Source organism: Callithrix jacchus, chromosome 14, assembly GCF_049354715.1.
Source record: "Callithrix jacchus isolate 240 chromosome 14, calJac240_pri, whole genome shotgun sequence".
NCBI classification, from domain to species: domain Eukaryota; kingdom Metazoa; phylum Chordata; class Mammalia; order Primates; family Cebidae; genus Callithrix; species Callithrix jacchus.
Window position 1 is genome coordinate 88400180 of NC_133515.1, and position 22879 is coordinate 88423058.

At 45.1% G+C, this 22879-nt stretch overlaps 1 protein-coding gene across 2 annotated transcripts in view; it reads left to right on the top strand.

Moving 5' to 3' along the window:
• CIB4 (calcium and integrin binding family member 4) overlaps positions 1–22879 on the top strand; it is a 64522-nt gene that overhangs the window by 38821 nt on the left and 2822 nt on the right. For both annotated transcript variants that reach the window (XM_002757955.6, XM_078349699.1), the window contains exon 4: positions 12891–13032. In XM_002757955.6, the coding sequence (XP_002758001.1) occupies positions 12891–13032 (142 nt within the window). The remainder of the gene's footprint in view (positions 1–12890; positions 13033–22879) is intronic.

Genomic DNA, 22879 nt, shown 5'->3' on the forward strand with positions numbered 1-22879 from the left:
GCAGTTCCACCACTCCCAAAATTTCCTTGTGAGGCTCCTTTATAGTCAACTAATTCCCTCTCCCCCAACCACTGACAACCACAGATCTGTTTTCAGCCCTGTGGTTTTCCCATTTTCCAGGCTGAACTCATACAATATGTAGCCTTCTGGATCTGACTACCTTTGTTTAGCAAAATACATTGAAGAACCATCCACATTGTTGCATGAATCAACGGATCTTTGTTTTTATTGCTGAGTAGTATTCCATCGCATGAACGTGCCTTGTATGTTTATCCACTCGCCTGTGGGAGTACCTAGTGAGTGTTATGGCTCGCCTTTTTGTTGTCTTAATTATGTACTTTGAGCAATGTAATTTGAAAATTTTTAATAGACTCGAGTTTATGAGTTTTCTCCTATGATTTGTGCTTTTGTGTATTGTTAAATGGTCTTTGCCTCCAAGATCATAAAGATATCCTCCTGTGATATTTACCTAATGTTTTATTTTGGTCTTATATATTAGATCTATGATGAATCTGGAATTGATTTTTGTGTATGGTGTGAGGTAGGAATAAAGATTCATTTTTCCCCCATATGCATATCCACTAAACCCAGCACCACTTATGGAAAAGACTGTTCCTTCCCCCACTGCATTGCATGTTATCTTTGTCATAAATCAGGTAGCAATATATGTGTGGGTGTGTTTCTGGAGTCTCCATTATGGTCATTGATCTATTTGTCTATCCTTGCACAAATACCACATCACATTAATTACTAAAGCTTTAGCATAGATTTTTTTTTTTTTTTGAGAAAGGGTCTCACTGTCACTCAGGCTGGAGTACAGTGGCATAGTCAGGGCTTGCTGCAGCCTAAATTTCCCAGGCTCATTGACCCTTGCATCTCAGCTTCCCGAGCACCTGGAACTATAGGTATGCATGACCACACCTGGCTAATTTTAATTTTTTTGTAGAGATAGGGTCTCACTATGTTGCGCGGGCTGGTTTCAAACTCTGGACTGAAGCGATCTTTCCCCTGTCAGCCTCCCAAGGTGCTGGGATAATAGGAGTGAGCCACTGCGACCAGTCTAGATCTTGCTCTCTACTGGTATAAGTTTTTCAGCTTTGTTGTTCTTTAGGATTAACTTGGCTATTCTTCACCCTTACATTTCCATGTAAAGTTTAGAATCGGCTTCTCAAGTCCAGCAAAATGGACCAGCGGGAAAAGTTTAACTAGAATTGCATTAACTTTATGTATCAATTTGGAAAGAATCAACATTAATAATATTGAGCCTTCTTTTTTCTTTTTTTGAGACAGAGTCTTGCTCTGCTGCCAGGCGCCAGGCTGGAGTGCAGTGGCACAATCTCGGCTCACTGCAACCTCTGCTTCCCGGGTTCAGGCAATTCTCCTGCCTCAGCCTCCTGAGTATCTTGGACCACAGGCATGCACCACCACACCCAGCTAATTTTTGTATTTTTTAGTAAAGATGGGGTTTCACCATTGTCTCGATCTCTTGCCCTCGTGATCCGCCTGCCTCGGCCTCCCAAAGTGCTGGGATTACAGGTGTGAACCACCGCACCTGGCCATATTGAACCTTCTAACCCATAAGTATATCTGAGGGAGGTTTTAAAAGACACTAAAATACAAAAAGTTTTGTTGCACCCTTCTCCCAGGACATGGGCTCTGCTCACCTAACCTTACACAGCCACGAGGGACCTTTTGGGCAGCGCCTCTCTCGATGAGAGGGTGCTTTAGGTAAACTGAGGTCTCCACTCAAGACTGAGGAAGGACTGACCTCTTCTGTACCACTCTTAACAGACACCTTCATCTACTGCTTTCTTTAACAAATGCTTTACATCTGTGTAAAATGTTTACAAATATAAACATTAATTATCTCATTTATTTATTTGAGATGAAGTCTCACTCTGTCACCCAGGCTGGAGTGCAGTGGCTTGATCTCGGCTCACTGTAACCTCTACCTCCCAGGTTCAAGCAATTCTCCTGCCCCAGCTTCCTAAGTAGCTGGGATTACAGGCACCCACCACCATGCCCAGCTAATTTTTGTATTTTTTAGTAGAGATGGGGTTTCACCATATTGGCCAGGCTGGTCTTGAACTCCTGACCTCAGGTGATCCACCTGCCTCGGCCTCTCAAAGTGCTGGAATTACAGGCATGAACCATCATGACTGGCAGCCACTGTGCCCAGCCAATAAATATTAATCATATCTTTTTTTTTTTTTTTTTTGAGATGGAGTCTCATTCTGTCACCAGGCTGGAGTGCAGTTGGTGCAATCTCAGTGCACTGCAACCTCTGGCTCCCAGGTTCAAGCAATTCTCCTGCCTCAGCCTCCCAAGTAGCTGGGACTACAGGTACATGCCACCACGCCCAGCTAATTTTTGTATTTTTAGTAGAGATGGGGTTCCACCATGTTGGCCAGGATGGTCTCAATCTTCTGACCTCGTGATCCGCCTGCCTCAGCCTCCCAAAGTGCTGGGATTTTAGGCGTGAGTCACTGTATCTGGCCAATCATATCATTTTAGTAAGAGTGGCTAGCAGATACAATGAACAGAATAAAGTATGATTAGAAAATAAAAATGCTAAATGAAGTCTAAATAAAAAAAGAAAAACACTAGAAATTAAGAAAATTTAGAGATGAGAAATTTTAAATAAATTAATACTGTTTGACTTTTTAAAAATGAGATCTTGAAAATCCAAGTCCATCAATGACATCATCATTGAGTTACTGGCGTATTTTTGTGTGAATTTTTTCCAGCAACTGTAAAAAGCTTTTTTTGACCAGGCACTAGTTGGAGAAATGGTGAGGAGATATTTTTAAGCTAGGTCCAAATATTTTTCCTCTGACTTTCATCTTCAAATCAAATCTCTTGTTCAATAACTTTAAGAAGTTCTTAAAAAAAAGAAAACTTTTGGTTATTGCTGCCTCCCCCTGCCCGGAGAGAGAGGGAGCTGAAAGTGGGGAGACAGATGGTGCAGCCAGGTGGGTCCCTCCCTCCCCTCCCCCACAAACCCCAGAGGGCTGAAGCACTAACTCTAGCAGGTTGCACAGCCAGTGCCTCAGTCTGAGCTGAACCCTGAATGATCCAGTTCTGTGGAGGAAAGGTCAACCCACCATTAAAGAGGCGGGACTAGGCTTCATGTTTTTTTTTTTTTTTTAAAAAAAACACAGGAAGCCTACGTAGCAATGGGACAGTGTTCTTGACCACCCAGCAGCGCCTCCAGGTCAGTGGAAGAGGTGGGCCTAACCTCCCAGTGAAAACAAAAAAGACACAGGAAGCCTACCTAGTAACCTGAAGGAGTCCCTGGAAACCCAGTATTGCCTCTATAGGCAGATAAGTGACCTCATCAAGCAGCTCCCTGAGATCAGAGCTAAGTAAATCCATGAAGATGGGAAAAAAACCAATGCAAAAGATGTGAAACCATCAAAGACCAGAACTCCTCTTCTCCTTCAAGGGATCACAACTCCTCATCAACACAGGAACACAACATGACCAAGAAAGAGTGTGACGAATTGACAGAAACAGGCTTCAGAAGGTGGGAAATAACAAACTTTTCTGAGCTAAAGGAACATGTTCTAATCCAATGCAAAGAAACTAAAAGCCTTCAACAAAGGTTAGATGAAATGCTAACTAGAATAATCAACTTAGAGAAGAACATAAATGACTTGATGGAGCTGAGAAACACGGCACGAGAACTACGTGAAGCAAACACAAGTTTTAATAGCTAAATGGAACAAGCAGAAGAAAGGATATCAGAGATTGAAGATCAACTCAATGAAACAAACAGTGATGGCAAGACAAGAGAAAAAAGTGAAAAGAAATGAACAATCCTCCAAAAAATATGGGAATATGCGCAAAGACCTAATCTATGCTTGATGGGTGTACCTGAATGATGGGGAGAATGAATCCAAGCTGGAAAACATGCTCCAGGATATTATCCAGGAGAACTTCCGCAGCCTAGCAAGGAGGTCCAACATTCAAATCCAAGAAATACAGAAAACTCTACAAAAATATTCCTCAAGAAAAGCAACCCCAAGACACATAATTGTCAGGGTTGAAATGAAGAAAAAAATTGCTAAGGGCAGCCAGAGAGAAAGGACAGGCCACCCACAGAGGGAAGCCAATCAGATTCACAGCGGATCTCTTGGCAGAAACCCTACAAACCAGAAGAGAATGGGGGCCAATATTCAACATCCTTAAAGAAAAGAACTTTTGACCCTGAATCTCATATCCAGCCAAACTAAGCCTCATAAGCGAAGGAGAAATAAAATCCTTTATGGACAAGCAATTACTGAGAGATTTTGTCACCTCCAGACCTGCCTTACAAGAGCCCCAGAAAGAAACACTAAACATGGAAAGGGACAAGTACCAGCCACTGCAAAAGTATACCAAATGGCAAAGACCAATAATGCAATGTAGAAACTGAGTCAACTAACGGGCAAGAAAAGAAGCAAGCAACAAAATGGCAGGATCACATTCACATGTAACAATATTAACATTGAATGTAAATGGCCTAAACACCCCAATCAAAAGACACAGACTGGCAAACTGGATAAAAAGTCAAGACCCATTGGTATGCTGTATTCAGTAAACCCATCTCATGTACAAAGACACACATAGACTCAAACTAAAGGGATGGAAGAAGATTTACCAAGCAAATGGAGAACAACAACAACAAAAAGTAGGGGTTGCAATCCTAGTCTCTGATAAAATGGACTTCAAACCAACAAAGGTCAAAAGAGACAAAGAAGGGCATTACATAATGATAAAAGGATCAATTCAACAAGAAGAGCTAACTATCCTAAATATATACACCCCCAATACAGGAGCACCCAGGTACACAAAACAGGTTCTTAATGACCTAAATCGAGATTTAGACTCCCACACAATAATAGTGGGAGACTTCAGGACTCCACTGTCAATATTAGACAGATTAATGAGACAGAAAATTAACAAGGACATCCAGGACTTGAATGCAGAGCTGGACCAGGTGGACCTAATAGACATATACAGAACCCTCCACCCCAAATCCATAGAATATACATTCTTCTCAGCACCACATCTCACGTACTCTAAAACTGACCACATAATTGGAAGCAAATCACTCCTCAGCAAACAGTCTCTCAGACCACAGCACAATCAGATTAGAGCTTAAGATTAAGAAACTCACTCAAATCCGCAGAACTACTCGGAAACTGAACAACTTGCTTCTGAGTGTCGACTGGATAAACAATGAAATGGAGGCAGAAATAAAGATATTCTTCAAAACCTATCAGAATGAAGACACATCTTACCAGAATCTCTGGGACACCTTTAAAGCAGTGTCAAGAGGGAAATTTATAGCAATAAATGGCCACATGAGAAAAAAGGAAAGATCTAAAATCGACCTCCTATCATCAAAATTGAAAGAACTAGAGGAGCAAGATAAAAAAAAATTCAAAAGCTAGCAGAAGACAAGAAATAACTAAGATCAGAGCAGAACTGAAGGAGATAGAGACACAAAAAAACCTTCAAAAATCAATAAATCCAGGAGCTGGTTTTTTGGAAAAGATCAACAAAATAGACAGACTGCTAGCCAGATTAATAAAAAAGAAAGGAGAGAAGAATCAAATAGATGCAATAAAAAATGATAAACGGGTTATCACCACTGATTCCACAGAAATACAAATTACCATCAGAGATTACTACAAATAGCCCTAGGCACATAAACCAGTAAACCTGGAAGAAATGGATAAATTCCTGGACACTTGCACTCTGCCAAGACTAAACCAGGAAGAAGTTGAAACCCCGAATAGACCAATAACAAGGGCTGAAGTTGAGGCAGCAGCAATCAATAGTCTAACCAAAAAAAGTCCAGGTCCAGATGGGTTCACAGCCTAATTCTATCAGATGTACAAAGAGGAGCTGATTCCATTCCTTCTGAAACTATTCAAAACAATACAAAAAGAGGGAATCCTCCCTAACTCATTCTATGAGACCAACATCATCTGATACCCAAACCAGGCAGAGACTCAATTAAAAATGAAAACTTCAGGCCAATATCCATGATGAACATAGATGCAAAAATCTTCAATAAAATACTGGCAAACCGAATGCAACAGCACATCAAAAAGCTTATTCATCATGATCAAGTAGGCTTTATCCTGGGGATGCAAGGCTGGTTCAACATATGCAAGTCCATAAACATAATCCACCACCTAAACAGAACCAAAGACAAAAACCACATGGTTATCTCAATAGATGCAGAGAAGGCCTTCAACAAAATTCAACAGCCCTTCATGCTAAAATCTCTCAATAAACTAGGTATCCATGGAACATATCATAAAATAATAAAAGCTATTTATGACAAACCTATGGCCAATATTATACTGAATGGGCAAAAGCTGAAAGCATTCCCTTTGAAATCAGGTACTAGAAGAGGATGCCCTCTCTCACCACTCCTATTCAATATAGTATTGGAAGTTCTAGCCAGAGCAATCAGGCAAAAAATAGAAATAAAAGGTATTCAAATAGGAAAGGAGGAAGTCAAACTGTCTCTATTTGCAGACTGTATATTTAGAAGACCCCATCACAAAAACAGTGTGCAGAAATCACAAGCATTCCTATACACCAATAACAGACAAACAGAGAGCCAAATCATGAGTGAACTCCCATTTACAATTGCTACAAAGAGAATAAAATACCTAGGAATACAACTAACAAAGGATGTAAAGAACCTCTTCAAGGAGAACTACAAACCACTGCTCAATGAAACGAGAGGACACAAACAGATGGAAAAACATTCCATGCTCATGGTTCAGAAGAATCAATATCGTGAAAATGGTCATACTGCCCAAAGTAATTTATAGATTCAACACTATCCCCATCAAGCTACCAATGACCTTCTTCACAGAACTGGAAAAACCCACTTTAAACTTCATATGGAACCACAAGGGAGCCCATATAGCCAAGACAATCCTAAGCAAAAACAAACAAAGAAGCAAACAAACAAAGCCAGAAGCATCACACTGCTGGACTTCAAACTATTCTACATGGCAACAGTAATCAAAACAGCATAGTACTGGTACCAAAACAGAGACGTAGACCAATGGAACAGAACAGAGGCTTCGGAAGCAACCCCACACATCTACAACCATCTGATCTTGGACAAACCTGACAAAAACAAGCAATGGGGAAAGTAATCCATGTTTAATAAATTGTGTTGGGAAAACTGACTAGCAATGTGCAGAAAGCAGAAACAGGACCCCTTCTTGACACCTTACACTCAAATTAACTCCAGATGGATTAAAGATTTAAACATAAACTTAACACCATAAAAACTCTAGAAGAAAATATAGGCAAAACCATCCAGGATATAGGCATAGGCAAGGACTTCATGACTAAAACACCAAAAGCAATGACAACATAGGCAAATTGGATCTGATTAAACTTCAGAGCTTCTGTACAGCAAAAGAAACAATCATTAGAGTGAACCAGCAACTAGTGGAATGGGAAAAAATTTTGCAACCTACCCATCTGACAAAGGGCTAATATCCAGAATCTACAAAGAACTAAAACAGGTTTACAAGAAAAAAAAAAAACCATTCAAAAGTGGGTGAAGGATATGAACAGATACTTTTCTTTTCTTTCTTTTTTGAGACTGAGTTTCCCTCTTGTTACCCAGGCTGGAGTGCAATGGCGCGATCTCGGCTCACCACAACCTCCACCTCCTGGGTTCAAGCAATTCTCCTGCCTCAGCCTCCCGAGTAGCTGGGACTACAGGCATGCATCACCATGCCCAGCTAATTTTTGTATCTTTAGTAGAGACAGTTGACCAGGATGGTTTCGATCTCTTGACCTCGTGACCCACCCGCCTCGGCCTCCCAAAGTGCTGGGATTATAGGCGTGAGCCACCGTGCCCAGCCATGAACAGATACTTTTCAAAAGAAGACATAGATGAGGCCAACAAACATATGAAAAAATGTTCATCATCATTAGAGAAATGCAAATCACAACCACATTGAGGTATTGTCTCACACCGGTTAGAACGGCAATCATTAAAAAATCTGGAGACAACAGATGCTGGAGAGGATGTGGAGAAATAGGAACACTCTTACACTGTTGGAGGGAGTGTAAATTAGTTCAACCATTGTGGAAGACAGTGGCGATTTCTCAAGGATCTAGAAACAGAAATTGTGTTTAACCCAGCAATCCCATTATGGGTATATACCCAAAGGACTATAAATCGTTCTGTTTTAAAGACACATGCACATGTATGTTCACTGCAGCCCTATGTACAATAGCAAAGACCTGGAACCAACCCAAATGTCCATCAATGATAGACTGGACAAAGAATATGTGGCACATATACACCATGGAATACTATGCAGCCATAAAAAACGATGAGTTCTTGTCCTTTGTAGGGACTTGGATGAATCTGGAAACCATCATTCTCAGCAAACGGACACAAGAATAGAAAACCAAACACCACATGTTCTCACTCATAGGCAGGTGCTGAATGATGAGAACATGTGAACTCAGGGAGAGGAGCATCACACACTGGGGGTAGTCGGGGGGCTAGAGGAGGGACAGCAGGGTGGGAAGGGTGGGGAGAGATAACATGGGGAGAAATATCAGATATAGACGAAGGGGGAACAGAGGCAGCAAACCACCTGGTTATGTATGCACCTATGCAACATCCATGTATGACCTCCACATGTACCCCTAAAGTAAAATAAATTTAAAAAATCATTAAAAAAATAAAGAAAGTTTTCAATTTTTTGGCAGGGATTGCAATCTTTTTATTGTCGATAAACTGTAGTTTCTATTTCCAAAAAAACTCCCAGCATTTGGGGTTTATTTTCATCTTCTTTAGTTTCATCACGCTTAGATGGAGATCACGGTACTGAGTTACCTGTGTAAATTGTTACAGTGACATGTTTATCTTCCCTTTGTTCAAAACGCCCTCAAAATAGGGTATGTGTTATTCTTGAAATGGAAGCATTGCTTTGTCAACTGTCACTTCCTTCCTTCTCGGGAGGATTGAAGACTTCTAAATGAGTGTGAAATTTAATACAGACATAACTCTCTGGGTAGGTCCCCAAATTTATTGGTTCAGCTTTCAGATTGTTAAAGTTACAGCATCAAAAATCTGGAATCCAGTAGTCTGGACCTGTGATCACTAATGAGGCTTGCTCTTTCAGCTTCCCCTTCTCGGCTGTTCTGTCTGCCTGGGGCTAGGCTGAACCAGACCTGAGGACATCAGCTGAGCTGGCCTTTAGCTCAGGATGGAGAGCAGGGAGGAGCATCAGGCTGCACCACCAGGAACCTTAGACACTCTCCCGCAGCACTATCAGTGCCCTTTTGACTGGAGCTTCTCTGTTGAAGGGGGGCTTGTGCCCTGGGCTATCCCTTGAGACAGGGACCCTGCGGGAGAGGGAAGCTGCACCTTGTTGGAACAGAGACAGTCCTGGGACATTCTCCTGGCAGGTGCCTGCCAGGCCTCACAGACACCACTCCTGGACCCCCAGGACCCAAACACAGCTCTGGTGAGCTTGGCCCTAGCCCTGTGGCCTGACATCTGCCCTGCCATCCTCTCAGGGACAGTGTCCCCTGCTCCATACTCAGATTCCTCCCTGCTTCCTAAGCCCGATGGCTCCGTGTAAGCTCCATCTTCTCCTTTGGGCTTCTCCCTCCTGCTGCCTTTGGTCCCATGGCCTCCTCCTATGCCTCTCACTTTCATAGTGAGAGTCACAGAGTCATTTCTAGCCAGCCACTGAGTTCTCTTAGGCCATGAGCCATGTCATTAACTTCAATCTAGATTCTGGTTTTGCACTTTATGGCAAACGGAGAGAGAGAGAGAGAGAGAAAGAGAGAGAGAGAGAGAGAGAGACAGAGACGGAGTCTTGTTCTGTCACACAGGCTAGAGTGCAATGGTATGATCTCAGTTCACTGCAACCTCTGCCTCCCAGGTTCAAGCCATGCTCCTGCCTCAGCCTCCCAAGTAGCTAGGACAGTAGGCACATGCCACCACACCCAGCTAATTTTTGTATTTTTAGTAGAGATGGGGTTTTGTGATGTTAGCCAGGCTAACTCCTGAACTCAGGTGATTCATCGGTCTTGACCTCCCAAAGTGCTAGGATTACAAGTGTGAGCCACTGTGCTTGGCCTTTGATGTTTGTTTGGCACTAGGCACCTTAGTGGAAACAGGGCAGGAAGTCCTGGTCTCAGGCCGACTCTCCCACTTGCTGGCTGAGTCTCTTCCCTTCTCCAGGTCTCATTTCCACATCCATGACATGAGCAGTTAGCCTAGATCACAAATCTCCAGCCATTTTTAATCACGCATCCCCAGCAATAATGTAAAAAAATGAGAAGCATGCACACATCGTATATATTCATGTATAAACTGTATACATTTACTACTATATTGATCTGATATAATATCAAAATAAAAAAATTTTAAGGACAACCTAAAAACTACATATTTAACGAACAATTTTCCCATTAATAGATATAGTAAGATTTCTTCCTTGCACTATTGTTTGAATGTAACACATGTGTAAGGGAAAGCAATGTGATTGGATATGCTTCATTATTCTTTGAAATCTTGCTTTTAGATTGAGCTAGAGCTATTCATTCAGAGGTCTGGTTCTAGTTCAGTTTCTTTTTAATAGCTGTCATAACTGCTCCAAAGAGAGGAAATGTATCATGGGCTGCATGTCTTAAATCATAGCACTCAGTTTCAGCCCCACTCACCAATCAAAGACTTTTGATGGAAATTAAGCTGGTAATTGTCTGCCTCCCCTGATGTCAGTCAGTGGCTTTTACACTAAGTGGAAAGTGTTACATCTTTATATTTTTAACAACGTATTCAAAATCCACAGACATTCTTTATTTGGAGAATTTCCAAACAGGTCAGAAGATTCTGTTTCTATATTTCCAGGTATGTAATATAAGCATTTCTATAGGTGATACACATGTTTTTAACCACATAAATCCCATTTAAAAATATTCTCTTCAAAGAATGAGTTTCTTTAGAAAAGTAATAATGTTAAAATGAGTCATCTTTACCTTGAAGAGTCAAAAGAAAGTGAGATTATTTTTTGGTGGATATTTGCTAGGTAGCACACTGCCAATAGCTACTTATCATCATAGAAAGGTCAGCAAATGCAGAACACTTGTCTTTTTGTGCCACCAAAACATAGAACTCATCTTTAAGTTTGATAGCTCTTTTAAGAACTCTTCCAAGAGCTAACCAGTAAACTCCCATGTGGTTCAGAGATTTTCATACTCACTTCCCTTCTGATTACAAATCATTGTGTGTGTGTGTTTATTTGTATAAGTTTTACTATATATACATATATATACGTACATATGTATGACTCTATATATATACAAATGTGTGTACATGCATATATAGTAAAACTTATACATATATATTTACCATATATATACATAATATATATATATATATATATTTTTTTTTTTTGAGATGGAGTTTTTATCTTTTTGCCCAGGCTGGAGTGCAATAGCACGATCTCAGCTCACTGCAGCCTCTGCCACCTGGGTTCAAGCAATTCTCCTGCCTTAGCCTCCTGAGTATTTGGGATCACAGGCATGAGCCACCACACCCAGCTGATTTTTTTTTTTGTATTTTTGGTAGAGATGGGGTTTCTCCATGTTGGCCGGGCTGGTCTCGAACTCCTGACCTCAGGTGATCCACCTGCCTCGGCCTCCCAAAGTGCTGGGATTATAGGTGTGATCCACTGCACCTGGCCAAGTTTTACTATATTTTAACTTTTTTTTTTTTTAAAAGAGAACAATTTGAATGCATTCTGCTGTATTTAGGTATTTCTGGGCTTACCTTCCTGACTGCAGCAGCCTGCAGGAAATTCTTCAAGGAGGTCTTTGGCATGTGTTGCCATCCTGTACCCTCAACCCAGAATACTTTTCCATCAGGGAGCAGCCACCCCCTCATGCCCAAGAGCACCTTCACGGTTCCCCATCCGTGGTGTTTTCGTTGAAGACATTCATTTACTATTCAGTCCATATCTCTTTTCCCTTCAGTGGCTCAAAGAAATGTGGTTTTTCACGTACAGAATCTAAGAAACCCACATTAGAAAATCTATACTTCTATTTAACTATTTAGCAAAGCTTTCACAGTGTAAAATTTGTTTGAATACTTATTTCTCTGTATCTTTAGCAATATTTGCTCTGTACCTTCCAGCATGTTCGCATGTTGTGTGGTAGGTACTATTCTCGCTACCAGCAGCTACCACCTCAACTGCCCTGTTTTCAGTCTCTATAAGACGTGTGTGTGTGTGTGTGTGTGTGTGTGTGTGTGTAGATGAGTCACGTAGCACGGATCTAACAAGTGTATTGGTGGCCTGGCAACCACCTCCCTCCCATCACTACCAGCAAAGACAAGGGGAGGTCCGCAGGGGAAGGAAGCTTGGTGTCTCAGTCCCTGGCTGGCTCTGCGCGTAGACAGTGAGCCTGTTGACTTGCCTTATATCTGCCTGAGTGCAGGGAGAGAAAATTGATACAGGGTCTTCTTGTTATGTCTGCCTGGATGCTCCCGGTTTCTACCCCATAGAGCAGGACTCGTATTTAGAGTAGGAGACGTTTCAGCTCTGACATGATTTTGTTCATTTGCATTTGCATTATAAGCATTATCTTCAATGGTGGCATCCTTGCAGAAATCTTGCAAAGTCACATATCCATCTGCAAGAGTCATTGCCAGCACCCCATCATGCCCAGGGTCCTGGCTCAGTGAGTTACTATCTACTCTGATATTTAGGTTGTGGCTGTCATTTTCATCTGAAACCCAGGACATAGTGTTTGTGACAGATGAGAGAGGCCCGAGGTGACACAACCCTGACCCTGATAGACCTCTTCGCTCCTCCTCCCCTCGCCCACAGGTCAACCCTTTCAGAGACCGTATCTGCAGAGTATTCTCCCACAATGGCATGTTCTCCTTTGAGGATGTGCTGGGCATGGCGTCTGTGTTCAGTGAGCAGGCCTGCCCCAGCCTGAAGATTGAGTATGCCTTTCGTATCTACGGTAGGTGCTGTGGGGGACTGAGGGGTGAGGGGTGGAAGGGCCAGAGAGAACATACCATATCGACTCCATCATCAGTTCATTGATGGATGGTGTAAGCTGGGGTTTGCTTGGGTATCTATGGGTATGTGTTGTGTTTTGCACGTACCATGGAGTAAAAAGAATGATTGAGAATGACAGCATCAATGGATAGACTCCCCTCCGTGTCATCAGAGGGCAACGGGGTTACTGGCGTTGATATTTGGTGGTAGTGTGTGGTGTGTGGGCAGGCGAGAGAGAGAGAGGACCACATATCCATGTAAAGGATTTATGCATATTTGGCAGAAGGAGCATTGGATGAGAAGTTAACAAAATTTGAACAATCTTGGACAAATCACTTCACTTTTCTGGGGCTCAGTTTTCTCATCTGTAAAATGAGGGATAGGGAGAGATAATCTCTGAGGTCCTTTGACATATTTTGGTCTCTGACTCTGTCCTGGTTCAAAGTCCTGCTCTTCACCAGGCAAATGTCCGCGCAGCACAGCTGGGATGCAAGGGAATTCTCAAAAGGAATCAAAAGGAAAGAAAGAAGTCTCAAGAAGCCTTCGAACAAACCAGGTGCAAGGCTTTAGTGCATCCTGATCACTCTTTGGCCTCAAAGGACTTGCACATTTAGACTTGCTCATTCACATCTCACCTGCCTTCCTTTCCTGCCAGCTCCTCCCTGGTCTCCACATTGGTGGACTCCATCTCATTTCTACCTCACCCCAGTGGATGGGGATAGAAGACAGTAGAAGACGTTTCAGCCAGATGGACCTATGAGGCCTCAGCTTTTTCATCTGTAAAAAGGACTTAGTAATAATTTTATATCCCATTAATCCTCAGGTTCAGCATTCAATAAGCACACAAGAAATCAGAGTCCCCTCCTGAGAACGGCGGAGTAAACTCCTATCATACTGTCACTCCTGCGGAGAACAACTATAAAACTCTAAACTTACCAGAAAAATCAACCAGCTGATGGTATTGGAAAGCTACCAAAAGCAAGATGCGTTCTAGACAGATCTGATGCCTGGAAGAAGGAAATGGTAGTAGATGGGGTTTCCATCACCCACCTTTTTTATTTTTAACTGTTTTAGCCAGAAGGTAGGCTTCAGTGAGTGGAAACACTGCACTCCTTCTGACTTGAAGAGCCAGAGAGTTTGGGGCACACACAGCCCCTGCAAAGTGAGGGAGACCCTATGAAAGAGAAAGGGAGTCCAAATTTTGCATATAAACTATACCCATATCGCTATCTGAACTCTATACCACATACACCAGGGCAAACTCAAAGCAGCTCAGCTAAGGATAAAAGAACTAAATTGAGATCTGAGCTGCCACCACATTTTAACCAGGTCCATGAGTGACAGGGTTTGCACTTTGAGTCCATACCAATCGCTTGCTAAAACCAAAAATTCAGCAGTCTTTGGGGAATGCAGAGTCTCTACAACAAAACATTTATTATGTCCAAGCAGCCATTCAAAATTGTACACAGTATACAAAAATGTGTTTTTAAATTGATGAATTCTCAAGAATGGAGACTGACTGACATGACCCAGATGTTGGAATTAGCTAATAAGGATTTAAAAACAGCTACTGTAACTGGATTAATCAGGATTCGGCAGAGAAACAGAACCAGTAGGCTGTTTATATGTGTGTGTGTATATATGAGTGTGTGTATGTGTGTCTATATGTGTGTGCATACACACACACACACATCTCTACATGCATATGTAGAAAGAGAGAGATTTATTCTAGGAACTGGCTCATGTGATTATGGAGGCTGAGAAGTCCCATGATCTACTGTCTGAAGCTGGAAAACTAGGAAAGGTGGTGACATAATTCATTCTGAGGGTCCAAGAACCAGGATCATCAAAGTCTGTGGATGGGAGAAGATGGATGTCTCAGCTCAGAGAGTACAAATTCATCCTTCCTCTACCTTTTTGTTCCACTGGGCCCTCCGCGGATTGAACGATGTCCAGTTGGTGAGGGCAGGTCTTCTTTACCCAGTCTACTGATTCAAATACTAATCTCTTCCAGAAACACCCTCACAGAGACACCCATAAAGAATTTGTTGCCAGCTATCTGGGCATCCTTAGCCCAGTCAACTTGACCCACACCAATAATCATCACAATAATCATGCCCAAGGATGTAAAAACTGCTCATAACAAATGAAAAGATAGGAAATCTCAGCAGAGAAGCAGAAACTATAAGAAAGAATCAAATAGAAAACATAGAATTGAAAAATAAAATATCTGAAACAAAAATTCACTGGATGAGCTTAACGGGAGAATTGACATAACAAAGGAGTCAGAAAACTTGAAGATACATCAATGGAAATAATCTCATCTGAAGGATAGAGAGAAAAACTATTCAAGGGAAAGGAGAACAGAGCCTCAGAGACAAGCAAGACAATAGAAAGGTCTAACATGTATCCAACTGGAGTCTGAAAAGGAGGAGAGAGTGAACGGGGCAGAAAAGATATTTGAAGACATAATGGCCTCAAATGTCCTACATTTGATAAGACACAGGTTTACAGTGAAGCCCAAGCAGGACATGTAGAAATGAAACCACATACCCAAATTCTGTTGGCTTCGTAGGCCCCACCTGTCCACACCGGCCTTCCTCCTTCCTTACCCCAAGTATTTCTGGGAGTCTCCAGGGAGTTCCTGATGCTTCCAGGGAGTTGGAGCCCTCTAGCTGCTGCTCCTCTCAGTCAGGCCTTGTGCTGGCTCAAGCCCCCATCAGTGCTCCTCTGGGAGAATGCCAGCCCAGGCTTGGTGTTCCTGTCTTAGCCAAGAGTCTTTAGGTTGCAAACCACAGAAACTTACCTGTGTAAAAGCAACGGGTAAGACCCAGCAGTAGATGAGTTCTCCACTGTCTTAGAAAATACCACAAGCTTAGAGGGTTTAGATGACACACATTAGTAACCTCACAGTTTCTGTGGGCTAGGAGTCCAGGCATGGCTTAGTTGGGTCCTCCTCTTAAGGTTTTGCAAGCTGCCATCAAGGTTCCAGCCAGGCTGCCTTCTCACCTGGAGGGTGCTTGACTTGGGGAGTCTGCTCATGAGCTTGTTCCCGTTGTTGGCAGACTTACTTCCTTTTTCTGCAGGACTTAGGGTCCTAACTTCTTGCTGGCTCTCAGTCAGAGGCTGCCCTCAGCTCCTGGCTACATGGGCCCCTCATCGTGGTCACTTGCTTCTTCAAAGACAGTCAGGGGGAGAGACTCTTGAGTCCCCGACTGGCAAGATGGAGTTAAAAACATAGCGTGATGGTGGAAGTGACAGCCCATCACTTCTGCCAAGTTCCATCAGTTGCAAGCAAGTCACAGTTCCCACCCACACTCAAGGGGGCTGGGGATTATACCAAAGCCCGAGCACCACCCGTGTGGCTCTTGGAAGAGGTCACTAGAGTTCATCTGCCAAGAAGAGCAATATGGAACCCATGGTGGAAGTGAGGCAGGCCTCTCGGGGCCGTCGGGCACAGCTGGATGGGGGTCAGGAAGCAAGGCAGCTGCGGTCTCCTCTCCATGGCTGCCTCATCTCTCATCTCTGCCTCTCCCTGTGGACTTTCCTTCTCTTTCTGCAGATCTGCTATGCCTCTGTGCCCACAGGTCAAAGATGACTACATGGCCTGCAGGCTTCACTCTGACTGAGTAGCCACAAGCATCTGTTTCTCCCTTCTTTTTTCTCACTGAGCCAATGATCTAGCTGCCCCTGGGATAGGTGACCAGCCTTGTCCAATCACCTGAAGCCAAAAGAGGCAGAGTTGTGAAACAAGCATGGCTCCAGAGGCCTGCCACGGGGTGGGGAGGTGCCCCTGGAGATGGTAGAGTGTAGGCTGGGTAGAGGCTGCAAAAGATGCCTGCCTCCCCTGACTTTCCATGGTTTCCTGAGCTAAACAAACAAAAACACTGAAAACACTCAAACCCTTCAGGAGCAAGGTGAGCAGCAGGTTCTCTTTGGGCTTCAAGGCACAAGCTAAATCATGTTCAGCTCTGACTCAGGGAGAATGCCCATGGTCCCAAGAGGCCGGACTGGGAGCCTCAGGGCAGATCAAGGACCAGACACCACAATATCCTCCACAGTGTCTTTGTATCTTCCTCCATCCACTCTCTCTAGGCCCCTGGAGCATACAGGTTCCTTCCTCCAGCCTAAGCACAAACACAAAAAGCTCAAACCTTCATGCAAATCAGCTGTGCAAATAGATGCCCAGGGACTGGTAAACTCCCAGGCTTCATCAGACAGACTCAGACAAACCTGAATTCTCTCTGGGCTCAGAAGCCTTCTTTACAGAGCTGTCAGCAGGATCGGAGATGGGATGTGTGGATCCTGAGCCTGCATCGTAAGTTGAGGAGGGGGTGGGCCGCAGTGAAGGATGAAGAGGGATCATAAAAAAGGAGAAAGAAGGCTGAAAGGGAAAGGAGAAGGCGGGTGTGGTAATCGTCATGGTGATGATTCTCAGCAGAAGCCCAAAGGCGGAACTCAGCGCTGCGGCCCTTGCTACCCCCGGTGTGGCCCACGGATCAGCAGCATCAGCACTGCCAGGAAGCTTATCAGAAATGCAGAGCCCCAGGCCCCACCCCGCCCCACTGAATTCAAATCTGCATTTTAGCAGGAATCCCAGCAGATTCTTCTGTGCTTCAATGTCTAAGACGCACTGCTCTAACCCAGTGCTTCTCATACTTGGCTGTACATTGAATCACCTGCGAGTTGCTTTTGTTTTGTTTTTTAAATACAGATGCTTGGGCCCCAGCTCCAGGGATTTGATGGAATGGTATTGGGTATGTCGTGGTCCTTGGGCTTTTTGGAAGCTTCCTGGATGGCTCTAATGAGCAGCGGACTGTGAGAGCTGTTGGTCTAAACCACTGCAGGAGTTAGGGTTGCATTCGGTGATGTGGAGCAGTGACCATGGTATTTTAAAAAAAGAAAAAACTCTGGGAGGCCAAGGTGGGGGGATCAGTAGGTTGGAAGATAGAGACCATCCTGCTAACATGGTGAAACCCTGTCTCTACTAGAAATACAAAAAATTAGCCAGGCATTGTGGCAGGCACCTGTAGTCCCAGCAACTCGGGAAGCTGAGGCAGAAGAATCGCTTGAACCCGGAAGGTGGACATTGCAGTGAGCCGAGATCGTGCCACCGCACTTCAGCTTGGGTGACAGAGCAAGACTCTGTCTCAAAAAAGAAAGAAAGAAAAAACAAAGTCTAGGGTCAGGCCGTGCAGAGCTGGAGCAATGGCTTCAGGAATAACTGAGGACCCAGGTTCCTTCAAGCTTCCTATGCAGCCAACAGTCGGGACCACTGTCCTCATAGTCACAAAATGGCTTCTGCGCCCACAGACATCTCATCTTCATTTCAGGAAGGAAGAAAAGGTGATAAGAGAAGGGATCCAGACAAAAGTGTGTCCAAGGTGCAGAGAAGTCCACTCTCCTTTCATAAGCTTTCTTGGAAGCCCCACCCAGCATTTTTGGTTTGTATTTCATTGACCAGAACTACGGGACTATGCCACCTGGCTACCCATAGCTCAAAGGAGACATAAAACATCCAGCTACACATTTTAAGCTGGGTGTCATCCTGGAAAGAAACTGCAGTTATGTTAGTAAGAAAGACGGGAGAATCGCTTTTGGTCAAGAATCCAGCGGGGGCTGGCTGGGCGTGGTGGCTCACACCGGTAATCCCAGCACTTTGGGAGGCTGAGGCAGGTGGACCACCTGAGGTCAAGAATTTGAGACCAGCCTGGCCAATATAGCGAAACCCCAACTCTACTAAAAATACAAAAGTTAGCTGGGTATGGTGACAGGCACCTGTAGTCCCAGCTACTCAGGTGGCTGAGGTAGGACAATCACTTGAACTTGGGAGGTGGAGGTTGCAGTGAGCCGAGATTGTGCCCCTGCACTCCAGCCTGGGCGACAGAGTAAGACTGTATCAAAAAAAAAAAAGAAGAATCCAGCAGGGACAGCCACACCTCCCTGGAGCTTACATACTGGGCTACAGATCGTGATTTGACAGACACTCTGGTCTCCAGCCAATCAATCTCCTCTCTCTGTACCTTGGAAAAAGTTTCCACCTGTGAAAGACCACCATCCCAGCAATGTCTTCCTGCTCTCATCAGCACAGCCTCACCAGATAGGAACTATCCCCAGACAGGTACCGGAGCACCTGTGGCAGGTCTTCCCATACCTTCTTCCTGGGACCTGACGCCACAGCAGGTGCTGCTGGCTGGGGAGAGGCAAAGAAACCTCAGTTCTCAAGGAAGTCATGGTGAAAGGAGCCCACCCTCCCTTTATCAAGCAGGTTGATTTTTGTAAAAGTCCCGGGGTAACTGGAAGGAGTAAGAACGACAGAGACTTTGAGTGATGATGGTAAGATTCTTCGGGGGGACCTGAAGGCTAAGCCCCTCCTAGCATTGTTGGGAGACAGCAAGAGGAAGGCTCCAGGCCCTCCCAAGTGGTCTGAGGCTGCAGAGGCTGCCTGGGCTGGTCAGCCTCCCGGAGCTCCCAGCCCCCAGCCCCCATCCCCTCCTAGGCTGCTCTCCCCTTGCCATCCCTAAAGGAGGGGAACTGTCTAGGACTACATTTACTCTAGCAAATTATTCTGTTTCCAGACAGCTTGGGGCCAAAGCCATGTCATTTGCTGCAGTCTCTGCATACAGGAGCTGGGCTAGTAGGACGCCTGGGGACACTGCAGGGTCTCTGAGAGAGGCTGCAGAGGTTCCCAGCAGCAGTGCAGCATCACTGAGGCTTCCAGGCCCCGGGGCTGGTCCCTCCACCCCCTTCACCTGCCCTGAGCCACTTCCCATGGAGGTGCAGGGAGAGAGACTCCAGTCCCGGCCCTGACAAACATTCAGCCAGGGAAAGGCACTGCTGGAGGAGTGAGGGGCAACTTACAGCTTCCACACCCATATCCTGCCATGGGGAACAGAGACGAGTCTCGACTCTGCCACCAAAGGACCCTGTGACATCAGCAAACCTGGGCCTCAGTTTCTCTAGTAGGAACAAGTATAGAAACTGGAGAAACCAATAGCTCTTGTTCGTTTCCTTCATGGTGGGTTTATACAGTCTCTTCGGCTTGCATTTTTAGGGTTTAGCAACCATCAAGTGATATAGAATTGAGCCTCTTAATACAGAAGATATAACTATGCTGAGTTATAGCGTTGTACAGTTACTGAGTATTGAGGATAACTATATATACTAAGATATCTTAGTATAGAAGATTCTTATTAGATATAACCAATATGCTTATTCTTATTTACATCTAATAAGCGTCTTCTATATTGAATATCTTCCATATTCCAGGTGATGTCCATGTATTTTCTTATTTAATCTCCACAGCAACTCTGTGGTACTGCTATGACTCCCATTTTACAGATGAGGAAACTGAGACTCAGATAATGAATTAGACTCAGATAATGAATTGGCCATTTGGTGGCCATTGACAATATACCACAGGTAACAGCGGCTTAAGCAAGATAGCTTCCAGGATTACTGAAAGGTATATATTTATTTATCTAATATGCAGAAGTCAAGAGATAGTTACCCACAGTGGTTCTAAAGAGCAGTGTCAGGGATCCCAGATTTCCCTATCTCGTCGCTTTATCCTTTTTTCCCAAGGTCACCTCATTATCCCAGAGGACCACACCTTCTCTTTATTACAGATGGTCCCCAAAGTTGTCTGTGCCTCTTCTGCTTACATTTCATCGGCCAGAACATAGTCACATGGCCACATCTAGCAGCAAGGGAGGCTGGCAAATGTAGTGATTGTTTTGGGTGATCCTTTGCCCATGAAAGACTGGCTCTTTATTGCAATAAAGGCAGTTAGGGGTGGTTAAGACCATAGACTTCCCATTAAGTGAGATGGCCTGGGCTTAGTTCTGTCTCCATCACATACCAATGGTTACCCTGGGTAGTTCATTCATTATTTATTCAACAATAGTCATTGGGTGTCTACTGTGTCCCAGGCACTGTTCTGGGAACTAGGGATACATCAGTGAGCAAAAAAGCAAAGATGTCTGCCCTTGTGGAATTTATATTCCAGTGGAGGGAAATAAGCGAGCTAATGACACACAGTGTTGGGGAGTATTCTGTGCTGGGAGAAAAACAAAGCCGGGAAGACACAGAAAGTGTATGTCTTCACAGGGGCTGGGTAGTGCCCTAGGAGGAGCTGGCACTTGAAGAAAGACCTGAGTGAGAGTGTCCCGAGGAGGGGGAGCCTCCATGCAAAGACCCTGAGGCAGGAGTGTGCCTGGCTTGATTGAGCAAGGAGGCAGAGTGAGGGTGAGCAGACTTGGGGATCAGGACCTGGGCTCTGCTCTGGGTGAGACAGGCCTACAAGAAGAGGGCAATGAGGAAGGAATGACGGTCAATGGACCACCCGGGCTGCTGTGCTGGGAATAGCCTTCAGGGGGGCAGAGAGAGAGGAGGGAAGCTCAGCAACAGGCTGTCAGAGCAAGCTGGAGAGAGGCAGCGGGGGCCGGGCTGCGGGGAGCAGTGCATGGGAAGTGGGGGGAGCTGGGAGGATTTGCCAAACCATCGCCTGTGGGATGCAAGGGAGAGAGATAAGGATGACCCTAGGTTGGCCTGAGCGGTTGGAGGTGGAGCTGCCCACTTCCTAGGAAGTGGGCAGCTGTGAGTGCAGCAGGTCTGGGGGTAGGGGCTGGAGAGGGGAGCACGAGGAGCCTGGGCTTGGACACATAGAATATGAGGGCCTGTTGGCTGAGAGCAGGAAGGCAGGTGCATATGTGAACCTGGAGTCCCAGGAGGAGCCCAAGGTGGAGACATACATTTGGGATTCATTCGCCTATAGGGATATTTAAAGGTTGCAAAGAGCTGAATGAGATTAAGGAGGTTATTTAATCTGTGTGTGCCTCAGTTTCCTCATCTCTGAAGGATGGGGAGTAAATGCAGTGAACTTTAAAGCGCTTAGACCAGTGCAGGACCACAGCAGAAACACCTGTGCTTGTGGTGGTGATTATTATAGCTCACGCGGGCAGCTGTGTTTACCGTCCCGCCCCCTCCGCAGTGCTGGGTGCTTGAGGGGAGCAGTGCTCAGGATGCCTGAGAGTCACCTCTCCTGCCATTCAAGGAATTTGAAACTCCGCCCACCTGCCAGACTTAACCCCGATGCTTCTCCTCCCAGGCCCTCCCCGAAGCCTCTGTTCCCCTCACGCTGCGCCAGTCACTCCTGACAAGTACCTTAGGGTGGCTCCTTCTCTGCTGCCCCAGGAAGCTCGGTCTCTGCCCGCTGGTGGCCCAGCACCTCCTCCACCTGTCGTCCCTCCAGGTCATGATCTTCAGAGGTCTGTTGAGAAGACCTGTTTAGGTGGCCCTGAAGGGACAAAGGATGCCCCTCAAGGTGGACCTGGCTGTCTAGTGCTCAGGAAGTTTATGTAATGACCATGTTTTCTGGCCCTAAAAGGAGGACCCAAGGCCTGGCCAGGCCCCAGGCAGCACTCCCTAACTAGCAGGACGGTGGATGGGCACTTCCGAGCACTGTCCTGGAAGGCAGGGACCCTGGGCTGTGGCCGCAGTTGAGGAAGGAGCAGCCAGCAAGCACGAGCCAGCGCGGCCCCCAGAAGTCTACATCCCAGTGTCAGCTCCACTACAGCACACCTCAGAGTCCCAGGGCTCCCTGCGGCTGGAACCCTCTGTGCATACCCAGGCCACAGCAGCACCCTGGGCTATCTTGCGGGGGGATGTGAAGTGTGTGGACCCTGCCATGGTCTGCAGGCTCCCTGTCCTTTACCCTTTTTCCAAGAGTTGTGGCTTTCCTTGGATGAAGAAATGGTGCCCATTCTTGCCCATTTATGGACTCCACTTCATGAAGGAGGCTGCATGGG